General features: G+C 36.2%; 1 protein-coding gene across 2 annotated transcripts; it reads left to right on the top strand.

The window, feature by feature from the left end:
- The first annotated feature begins 825 nt into the window (after positions 1-825).
- On the top strand, positions 826-9,067 carry LOC143600649 (LIMR family protein At3g08930). Of its 2 annotated transcripts, none has more exons than XM_077078277.1 (14): positions 826-1,204; positions 1,332-1,417; positions 5,607-5,719; positions 5,832-5,942; positions 6,095-6,193; positions 6,280-6,402; positions 6,773-6,835; positions 6,913-6,977; positions 7,934-8,043; positions 8,130-8,244; positions 8,321-8,386; positions 8,489-8,599; positions 8,681-8,747; positions 8,814-9,067. In XM_077078277.1, exons 1-14 carry the CDS (start codon positions 855-857, stop codon positions 8,859-8,861), a joined length of 1,527 nt encoding a protein of 508 aa, XP_076934392.1. In that variant the 5' UTR covers positions 826-854; the 3' UTR covers positions 8,862-9,067. The 2 variants fall into 2 exon arrangements, with proteins under 2 accessions (XP_076934392.1, XP_076934391.1); XM_077078276.1 differs by having other exon boundaries at positions 5,607-5,728.
- The last annotated feature ends 3,084 nt before the right edge of the window (positions 9,068-12,151 follow it).

Raw genomic sequence — 12,151 nt, 5'->3', positions numbered from 1 at the left:
GAGGTTGATTATGTGCATGTGTGATATGCGCCTATCCTGAGGATGCGCGATGTCTTCTCTTTATTCTCACGCGCAGATGTTTCATGCGCAGATATGATATGCACAAGCATGTGATATGCGCCACGCGCGGATGCGATATGCGTGAGCATGTGATATGCGTCACGCGCGGATGCGTCACGCGCAGATGTGATACGCGTGAGCATGTGATACGCGTGAGCATGTGATACGCGTGAGCATATGTGATACGCGTGAGCATATGTGATATGCGCCATGCGCATAGGTTTTGGCTTTGTGCCTTCATAATGTCTTGATTTCAAGCCTGTTGTCTATATGTTGTGGGTTGACCCGCCTCGCTCGTTGTTGAGGCGGGTACATACCTCTTCAAATAAGTTTCAAGCCTTGTAATCAACGCCACGGGTAAATAAGAAGTCATTTAGTCGTGACGAGTAGATTTTAAAACTTTTCGAGACATGAGGAGTTTATCAAACTAACCACGACGATGTGTTTGTTTACCAAATGTTTCAAACCGGTTAGTTTTACACAATACTAAGTGAAATGGTTAGTTTGAAAGGCCAACATACATCTTTGTCAACGACTAGCGTATGATGAGTTACAATACATTACAGGCTGTTGCCACTTCCTAGCGTGTCCTTTCAGCCCCTAGTAGTGTAGCGTTATTATCAATTTGGTAAAATTGTAAGTAAATTGATTGATATTATTCACATTCACATTCACCACCGCTGCGCTGGCTGGCTGGCTGGCTGACTTAACAAAAAAGCAGATCTCTATATCAAAACAAAACCCTAAATCGAAATTTGAATAAAATCAAATCAAATCTCAATTGAATTGATGCGATGGGTGATTTCAATCTGGCTCTTGTGATCGTTGCAATAGTGGTCTGTGTACTGGTGTTCATCTTCAACGTGTACCTGCTTGTCAACTACCAGCATCCCGATGACAAAAACCAGGCCTACTTCCCCAAGTTCGTGGTGGTTCTGGGCCTCTCCGTTGCCGCGATTTCTATACTGATGCTACCGGCTGATGTTGCCAACCGACAGGCCTGCCAGCACGCCATCTATAACGGTGCTTGTAACCTCACGCTGCCGATGAAGGATCTCTGGCTCGCCATTTACATCATTGACGCCATTCTCGTCTTCTTTGTTATTCCATTTGCTATGTTTTACTACGAAGGCGACCAGGACAAGTAACTAAATCTCTCTTCTTCGATTATTATTATTATTATTATTATTATTATTATTATTAATAGCTATAGCAGCACCAGCATTATTAAATACCTAAACTTTGATTGATTGTTTATTTGTTATTTGTAGGACTGTTGGCAAGAGGATTAAAAGTGCACTGCTGTGGGTCATTACTACAGCCATTGTTTGTGGTTTGCTTCTCGGTATTCTATACGGTTAGTTACTTACTGTCTCTTCTCTACTAATATGTACATACATTTTAGCTGTTTCTTGTGTCTAATAGAATTATTGTGACCTTAATTATGTTTCTTTTAGTAATTGAGTTACTGCCGTTAAAATTTAATGACACTGCAATGAAAAGGTCAATGAGACTTTACTTTAAGTTTGGTCTTGTCAATTTCCCTTGCGTAACACCCCTAATTCAATCGTTATAAGTTCATAGTTAGCTCGTTTTTTCTGTTAACTTCTGGCTAGTGGATACAACACGACCTGTACTTGAACTCCCTTTGACAAAAAGGAATTGTGTATTATTTGCCCCCGTGTTTTTTAATTGAATACACAGCATCTACCATAATTGATTACACAATATTGTGAATCCTTATGGTAGTGCATTTCCAAATATATTTGAAGGTCTTTGTTTAGAGGCAGAAATAAAAAGAGCGCTCAGCATGGTTACTAGGCTCTATAGTGTTGAGTAACCTCTGTAGAATACCATCCTTTTCATGTTAGACTTGGTAACCTTTGATTACCTGCCTTATAGTGTTGAGTAATATTATGTCTACTAGTTTTTAGCCCGCGTGTTACGCGGGTTTCTTTAGGTTTTTTTTAATATTATTTTGATTGACTATGTTTAATACTAATTTTATGATTTAAGTGCTCAGTTAAATACATATTTTTTTATATTATTTTAATTAACCGACATGGACCATGGATGTCGCTTTTAATGTCATTTTGGATTTTTTAATTTCTTTTTTACCGAGATGGGTTATATTTGTTGTTGGGGGTGGAACTTAATTTTAAGTATACATAATGAGTTAATGTTTGGTGTTTTTGTTAGTTGTATCATATGTTGTTTTGTTCTTTATAGTCGATTTGATGTTTTTGTTTATCCGTTTTCCATTATTTTAGTTTTTGTTTAAGTATGTAGGGTTTCTGTTATGATGTACTTAGGTTTCAGTGAAACATAAACTTTGATGTGTACTTGTGTAGATCAATCGATGTTGTGAATGGCGTTTAAGGATTTTTGTATTAAAATTAAATATTATAAAGTTAACAAATAAATTATATTTTGCTGGTTGTTTCATGTTTTTTATGTAATAAAATTTTCTTTTTGATATAATGTTTTGAGACTATATCTCATAATGAAGTTGTTTAAATGAGTTATATATTAGTATAATTTTATTATTATTATTATTATTAATATATACTTAGTGTTTTTGCTTTAGATGTGTTTAAGTTGAAACATAAACATAACTTTGAGCTGAAGTCCGAGGCGTAGCTAGGCTAGAATTATAGTTGGATAGGACTTGAGATGTGATAGATTTATAGATGAACTTGAGTTTAATTGTAGCTAGTGGGCTTTTGGGGGGCAAATTGACATCTCAAACAGCATATTTGTTGAGATATTGAAAGGCTAAAGCACAAAATACGAACCTCATTCAATATAAGAATACCATCATGCTACATCACTTGTCGGAGTTCCTCATTAGTTGAACATAGATATTTAGACATGTTGATAACGTTGCTTTTAGTGACATTGACTTATCTTGGATTAAAAATGTTGGGTAGATCAACTTGGAACTAAGAAACGTTATAATTTATCGAATTAATACTTCTAACATATTGGAATTAAATAAACATGTAAAATAATATCAAGAACAGAGTAATGCTTGCTTAGAAATCTTGAGTCACACCTTAACCAAGTACTCAAAACTCTTTTGCTCTACTACACGAGGTTACACTTCATATCAAACATATTTATAATCTATCGAATATGCAAAGCAAATGAGAATCATTTTTATAATTAACTGAAGCCTTGAAGCATCACATTTTCAGTGTTATATATGTATACATGTTGCCATTTTCGGGTGGAGCAACTGGATTCCTAATTACAATAATTAGAAGCTAATTCTGGAGTTGTTAATCAGATCGCCTCTATTTGTTGGTATCTGCATATAATTTTAGAAGAGGTAAAAAATACTACCTTTATCTACCATCGCATATAAAAGTAGCATGTGTGTGATAAAAAAGAAACTAAGTTTTTGCAAACATAACATCTCGGGTGACGGTCTTCTTTATATCATGATTTGTGGAAGGGACGGTTTTCAGACATGGAGAACTACACAGATGAGTAGGGAAGTCAAGGTTAAAGTCAAACTTGAATTCAAAGTAACAATATTAAAGAAATGTTATATTTTTCAAGGATGGAGAGTGATATGTAAACTGTATTTTGATACTAAAGCTGACATTTTTTTTCAAAATATAAATCTCTTTTAAGGCGGTTAATGTTACAAAAATGAAGGTAAGTTTGCCTTGTCTATAGTGAGTTTGACCTCAAAATCCGAAATTGGTAAACTGCAAGCATGACAACGGTAACATTTAGGATGCCAAACTCCTCCTATGTATTGTCATGATAAGGATACCAGCACTTTCGAGGCACCTTTGCTTGTTATATGCCACTTGCCCACTTAACACGGTCATCAATGTATATCAAAGTAGTCCTCTTGTCAACAGAGTTAACGGGAAAAAATGGACCTCTCAGATTCCGGCTCGTGCCTACAAAATCACATACAATTATTACAACTATATTATTTTAGTAACAATCTATATCTATATGTTGTATAAAACTGCCATGTTAGGGTAATCTAACAGTGGCAACATTAATAGCATTTTGATTCTCAATTCTAGAACTTCTAGGGTTAGTTTCATTATTTATGAACCCCAAAAAATAATAGCGCGGTAGCTCGCTTCAAAATGGATAGTTATCTGAATCTGCGTACGACAGTTTTAGGTTTAAAATACATATAATTTAACAAACAATTACAATGAAAAGAAATGGAGAGTATGAAAAGGAAATACATTTCATAAATCTCTTTAAGGTTAGAGCGTAAAAAGTAACATTAGAAGTATTTTTTTACTGCAACATATCGATGTTATAAAAAATGTAATTTTCTCTTTGTAATCTTTGACAAAAAAATCAGCTCGAACAATAATAGTCAAAACAACTTGTGATTCAGACTATGGTTTCTTTTCTTGTGCCCACATGGTATCAAGCAATATACAGTTTTTGAATCAATGCAACTATATTTACAATGAATGGTCAACACATTAAAGGCAATCATTCTAAAACTTTATTGTGTTAGATAGAGGTGGGCAAAGAAACCAGTTAATCGAACCAACCCGGAAATTGAACCGAAACCGAACCGGTTTGAAACCGGTTTTGGTGGAGAAAATTACAAACCGGTTCCGAACCTACGGTTTCAATCGGTTTCAGACCGGTTAATCGAACCGAAACCGCGCAAGACCGGTCAAAACCTGAACCGAAACCGGCCAAACCCCGAATCGAAACCGATCGTAACCTGGTCAAGAAATTGGTTTCAACCCGAACCATAATTTAACAATACAAAATCGAAATTTAGAAAACAAACCTTCTGATGAATAAAATCGACTCTTATTGCTAGACAAAGTGAAGAAGAGATTAACCTGAATAAACCCACCGTCGATTTCACGGACTCTCTCTCAAATCACAACTAAGATTTGATTCATCTTCAGCTACTCATTCCCCTCTTTGCTCATTCGATTTCTGTAATTAATTCTCTCTTAATCCAAATTAGGTTACGGTGCCTTCTTTCTTGTCGATTTTCCCAACGATCATCCGACGAGTGAGGGAGTTAGGGTTTGAATCGAGTAGATGCATGAGAGGTAGAGGCAGACATTGAGAGAATTAATGAATGAGAATTAGTGGTGTCGTAATCGTGGTTTACGAAAGAGGAAGAGAAGTTTGAATGGAGAAATATAACCCATTTATTAGATACATACCCGTTAAAAACCTAAAACGGGTCAAATGCATGAGAGTGCTTCATTCAGAAATCAAGCAATCTGGTGGATTTAAAGGGTGTGGGGAGCGATGTGAGAGCGACACGTAGGATTTTAAGGTAGGCAATTATATAGATAGTTAGATAATGACTCTTTTTTAGCTATTTACAGCTCTACTTATAGCTCTTAACTTTTAAATAATTTGAAAGGGTGTCTTGTTGACCAGGTATTCTAGCATTCAAACGCTATTTGCCATTATATTATTACAGGTCATTTAATAGGTTGAGACATGTTTTTGATGTAATGTATCTTGATATGAAGCTTGTAATAGCTCATGTTCTTCTGTTGGATATTTTTGTTGCTGCGCAGGTGTTATTGGAAAAGTTGATTTCACTGTTAGACACTTGTCTTCTTCGACAATGTCATTCCCGAGTACCTCCCAGTTTTCCAGTGGTCAACCATGTGTCAACAACGGTCGCCAGGACCGCCAGGTAAACAAAAAATGAGCTTTTTAATTTTTTTTTATAATTTTTAATTTTATTTGCTTTAATTTTTTGGCAGCAGATTTCATATCTTTTGTTTTATGAATGACAGTGTTCTGCCTATGATGCTAGTCCTTCATCAGAGACAACATGGACCATGCGCTCAACTTTTCCAGAATATGTTGTTGCTCTAGCCACAATTGTTGGCTCTGTGCTTTTCTCTGTAAGTTCATCTCTTCAACTTGTTATTGTGAATTTCATGTAGCATGTAGAGTAATAGTAGTTCTTTCTGAAAGCATTTCATTGCAAAGCAAGACTTGTGTTTCAGATGTGAAATAGTTTCTGCATAATCATAAAGCTTCCTTGTTATGGTAGATATTTGGTGGAGTTGGCATTGCTTGCCTCCCTTTGGGGCTTATATTTTCATTTGTAAGGCGGCCAAAGGCAGTGATTACTAGATCACAGTATATAAAGGTAAGCCCTCTGTCTATAAATCACATTGCCATCTAAATGATTTCAGTTAGAAATGAGTGTTTTGGTTGGTTTTCTTAATTGTTTAGGAAGCAACAGAACTTGGTAAAAAAGCAAGAGAATTGAAAAAGGCTGCTGATGCACTTCATCAGGAAGAAAGAAGTGGCTCAAAAGGAAGGAAATGGCGTAAAAACATGAAGGCTGTAGAAAAGGTATATGCCTTTTAAAGTTAAAAGAATCACATAGTTGTACGCAAGAAATATTTTTCAAGTGTGAAGCATAGACTGCAATTCACCAATTCCAACTTGTATATATCTTGTAAAAATGCAAGTGTTAGCCATTTACACTTGATATTTATAGAAACATGAAAATCAGCTTGTAGATGCTGAATCCAATATTTGTGAACTGTTGTATCTGTCTTGAAACACATATTCTAGCCTAAACAGGTTATCTTTCCTTGCTGTAAAAAATATTAGAACGTAAGGGAAAGTGAAGGGAGAGGCATGATCTTATTTATATATAATTAGTTTGCGTGTGTGTGAATTAGATAAATAGTTAATTTTCAAGGTTATGTGTATTCAGGAGTTGCTTCTTTTGGAGGATGACGTGAAGGCTTTAGAAGAGATGTACCCTCAAGGTGAAAAGGTGATAAACATTTAACATTGTGTCTTTGATATTGCGTTACTTTATTTATGTTTGACCAACAAATATTGTGTATTCAGGCAGAGGCCACCTGGGCTATGACCGTTCTTGGATATCTGGCAAAGCTTATACTTGGTGTCTTTGGGTGAGTCATGTGATTCTTCAACTGAACTTGATTTTTTACGGTTTTATCTTGTTTGTTTCAATTGGTATTGCCCTATCAAGTTTGACTTGTTAAGAAAACATCCAGCAAATTATCTGTCTGCTTGTGCTTGTTAAAAGGTTGCATATATGATGTTTGTCGACACTTTTTTTGTTATTAACTTCAAAATTGGTAAAATTTATTGTGGTTGTAGACAATAAAACATGAAAGTAGATTTCTAAGCGAAATGAAATTTAAACAACATTGTCGATTTCTAAGTGAAGACAACTCTTTTTTCCGGTAGGTTCACAGGATGTGTTTTTTGTGATGTTAGTTATGCAAGACCATACATTTAATTTGGAAGTAGGTTTCAAGAATGCAAAAGGAAGGTTGATTGATAGTAGTAAGTATTGTATTGCTATTTTTACGTAGAATTGGTTTTATTGCCTTTTAAACTTCACTTTTTATTCTATAGTTAAATTAATATTAATATTAGAATATGGTTTAGTGTATCTGCAACAAAATAGCCCTATAGAATAGAAATACAGATAGGGGAGAAAACAGGTTTTTTTTTGGGTGGGGGACGCGGGGTTCATTTTTAAGACTTATTTGACAGAGCCTGATTTGGTCTGCTAAAGGATTTGCTCCATTTGGCTCATTTCAACCTCTACGTATTCTAATCAAAGTTTAGAACTTTGTATAATTTAGCGTTTGACTTTGTTGTCAAGTATCAAAGAATATCTTATCACTTGGAAAAAGTGGTTATTTAACCATAAAATTGAATTTGTTTTTTTTATGAATATTTGTTTATGTTTGAAACTGATATCATCTATGGATTAATTATATATATTCTTTTGTTATGCTATTCATAGTTCATTTTCTTCATAATTTAAATGAAATTTAGTTGAGTCAGAATCGTTGTTTTTTCTTAGTTACATTTATCGTGTGTGACTGTGTAGGTTGATTGTTTCAATCGCTTGGGTAGCACACATTGTGATATATTTATTGATTGACCCGCCACTTTCTCCTTTCTTAAATGAGGTTTTCATTAAGCTGGATGATATTTGGGGTAATTATCCATCCTTTTTATTTCTTATACTTTGAAGAAACACAGAACATTTACATTGATTGAGCAAGCACTACTTACCTGAGCAGGTCTTTTGGGTACCGCGGCTTTTGCATTCTTCTGCTTCTACCTTCTGCTTGCGGTCATTGCTGGGGCAATGATGCTTGGCTTGAGACTTGTGTTTATCACCATTCACCCGATGAAGTAATTATCTTACCTCATAACATTTCTGTTATTTGGTATCATCCAGATGAATATTTATAACCTATGAGTGTTACAGGTGGGGAGCTACTCTCATGAACTCTTTCTTATTCAATGTGGGTCTTATTCTTCTTTGCTCCATCAGGTAGGCCGCTGACTCCATGCGTTTGTTTATTTTCATGTTAAGTTGTTCTTTACCTATATATATGGTTTAGTACTTATCATTTTCTGGTTTTCATGGTTTTAGTGTGATTCAATTCTGCTCAACCGCATTCGCATACTATGCTCAAGCTACTGCTGCTCAAGAAATATTTGGTCATACGCTGCAATCTCTTCGTGGAATAAAATACTTATACAAGTTGGTGGCAATAATTATTTAATCCTTATGGCTAGAATGTTGTTGTTTATTGAATAATGGATGCTCATTTGTGATTGGCAGGTATAACGTGTTCCAAATCGCATTTGTGGCTCTAGCAGGCCTAACCTTTGTGTACTACGCGGCCTTTGTAAGTTTCTGATATTTGTTACAGTGATTTTTAAAAACAGGTAATTGATTGGTTGTGTATGTTCAGGGATGGAGGAGAAGAAAGCCGAGCGGCAGGTTCCAACTATCATCTTGAAGTTGTAACTAGAAAGAACGGAGGTTAAATTGATTTTACTTCTTCCCTATCAGTTGGGTATAGGGATGGAGGGAGTGTTGTGTTGAGGTTGATCACTGTGCTTTTTGTATGTATGTATTATTTTTATTATTATCTATCTATTCATCTATCTTGTGTTTCGCTAAGTAAGTGATGATGTAATACTTAAAAGGATTGTTAAGGTGGTGGTGCAGTATATTTGTATTCTTTGATTACTATATATAGTTTGCAAGGTGTTGGAATATAATTTTCAAAAAAAATGCAGAATTAAGCGAGTGAGGTTACGCCACTTATGACATGGCTATATGGTCAACCTTTTCACTTTTTAGTGTCTTGTAAATGGTCCAGAAAAAATGAGAATTAACGAAAGCGTGAATGGTAAAACACTGCGCGTGTTGACTTTGTTTCCGCTCTTTTTTGGTTGATTGTTTTGTTGCTACTGATTTTGAAGTTAATCCTTTCGGAGATGGTCTCATGAGATCCGACGATGGGCGTAAGTTTTGTAAGATTTTAAGAAACTGTTTTGTTTCATAAAATTTTATGGAGTGACTAGATTATGTGATCTTGCAGTTTTAATCTTTGTTTTATTGAATGTAAAGTTGAATCTTAAATAATTATTGAGAAATGAGTATGATCGATCGCTCCACAGAAAAACAGTCCAAGCGATTGTGAGCCTTTTGGCCGTCGATCAAATTTGTAGGGTGACATGTTGCTTTCAGCGAGACCCTGGTTTCAAAAACCCGGACACCAACTTTATGATTTTAGAAGTAAAATCCTACTTGAAATTAGCTAACCAGATCACACCACGCGCAAGACTAATTATATTATATATATATATATACTATGGTACCAAAATATTTTTCTCTGACTTTTGGTTTGGTCTGATCATGTGGGTTTGTGATGGCCGGGTATGGTGTTCTTTGATATATGTCGATTACCTAGACTTATCTACCGTTATCTAGACGTGCACAAAAAAACCGGTTCCGGAACCGAACCGATGGAACCGACCCGGAACCGGTTCCAGTTCCTACCCGATGGACCTAATACCCGGTCTGGGTATTTTTGTACCCGAAAATCATACCCGGTTCCCCTATTTGTATTTCTCAAGCGGTTCCTACCCGGTTCCTAAATGTACCCGGTTCGGTTTCTAACCGAAAAAACCGGTTCCGGCGAGTTTTTTTTAAAAAGGTCAAACACAGGTCAAACTAACCGTTGGAACCGGTTTTTGAGACACAAAATAGCCGTTGTAACTGGTTCCAACGGTAATATAGCCGTTGAAACCGGTTTTTGAGACACAAACTAGCCGTTGTAACCGGTTCCAACGGTAATATAGCCGTTGGAACCGGTTCTTGTAGCCCAAAACCTATATATTAGTTGTTTTTCATTACTTGTTTCACCACCAAACTCAAAAACAAACTAAAATACTTCTCCTTTAGCAAACCCGTTACCCGACCATCCAACTAAATATTATTATGGCACCAATCAAAAAAACTAACAAGAAGGCTAAGAAGAGTGTTTTTGTTGAACCCGTTCCGGCTACGGAGAACCCAAATGTTGTTACGGTTGTCAACCATAACCGCAACCAAGACATATGGAAGAATTGGGATTTGGTTATCAATGACGAATTGGGATTTGGTTATCAATGACGAAGGTTTTTAAAACGAATTTCCCATTCTATCCGCCATGGCTTGTGATTTGCTTGCCGTACAAGCCTCAACGGTTGCTTCCGAATCGGTTTTTTCTATGCGGAGAACAAAATTAACTCCCGAGTCTCTAGAGGTTTGCATTTGCCTAAAGGACCATTTGGATGCGGTGGATCGTGTGCAACACAAGGCGAACTTTGAAGAAGAAATACCAATAGAGCGTCATATTCATGATGAGGAGGCGGAGGACGGGGTTTCTTCCGATAACGAAGACGAGAGTGAAGACGAGAATGAAGACGAAGAAGAGTTGTAATTTGTGTTTTTTATTTGTTTTAGTAAAATTATTTGTAACAAGTTCAACTAATATTTAGTCTTGATTTGTTTAATTATAACTACTTTTGTTAGTCATGCTTAATTTTTTGTTACTTTTTTAATAACGACGAACATTTTATTTATTTAAACAATAACTATTACAAACATTATTAAAACATAAACGATACTAAACATAACAACTAAAACTAAAAAAACAAAGTCCGTCGTTTTAATCCGGCGTTCTACAACGATTAAGCGTTGTCACCGGTGGTAGATGCTTGGGTTGTAGAGCCGGACGACTCTCCCACTTCCGCTTTTTTAGCATCCAAACTTCTTTTCTCTCGACAATACTTATTCGTATGTTTTCGTAATGTCGAGTTGGACCCTGCTTTAAGAAACTTCGAGCAATATTTGCAACGAGCCATCTCCTGTGAGTCGGTCATGAGACACAAATCGTAATGAACACAAACATCGGGGCATCTTGTTGTTTCGATCACCATAACAACGTCATCATTAGTTGCCATTTGTTGTCGGTTTAAGCTTAATTGTGTTTTGGAGTGTGTTTTATACTTTTGGAAGTGGTTTAACAAGTACACCTTCATACTTTGCTATTTATAGAATGAAAATAAGCTAAATATAGTAAAAAAACCGGTTCCAACGGTCAAAAACGGCTATATAGCCGTTGGAAGCGATTTCTAACGTCTAGAATATTTGAATTTAAAAAAAAAAACGGTGGAACCGGTTTTTACGTAATAACCGGTCCCGGTTCCTAAAAGTTAGCATTTCTGGGCATCGGTTCGGGTCGGGAACCGAACCGGTTCCTGACTGGAACCGGTGCCATTTCCTACTTGGCGTGAAAAAAACCGATTCCGAACTGGTTCGGGTTTTCCAAGTGAACCCGATTTGTGCACGTCTACCGTTATCTAAACCGAATATATTAAAATATTATATATTCTTATAAAATAATTAATAATATGTTATCAGAAACATGAAATATCCCCACATGTGGCCTAGTGGTATGATGCTTAGGTTTTCCGATGAGTTTGAATCCCATTTGTGTCACTTTTGAGTGGATATTGGCAATGAAAGATTAGAGCTATGCCTTATGCAAAAGTTGTCCGTTCGAACCCTGAGCCCACCCGGGTTTTCGTCCCACCGTGTGTTACGCCAAAGAGTTTTGCTCTTGTTGTGACACGAATGTCAAATGACAGTCAATGGTATGGTCAGTTCGAACCTTGAGCCCACCCGGGTTTTCGTCCCACCGTGTGTTACGCCAGAGAGTTTTGCACTTGTTGTGATGTCACACCCCGACCAAAG

Source organism: Bidens hawaiensis, unplaced genomic scaffold (assembly GCF_021521415.1).
Source record: "Bidens hawaiensis isolate Kalapana, Puna unplaced genomic scaffold, B.hawaiensis_p1.1 tig00054660_1, whole genome shotgun sequence".
Taxonomy (NCBI): domain Eukaryota; kingdom Viridiplantae; phylum Streptophyta; class Magnoliopsida; order Asterales; family Asteraceae; genus Bidens; species Bidens hawaiensis.
Note: the sequence above shows the minus strand (reverse complement) of the source record. Positions and strands in the feature narration are given on the sequence as shown.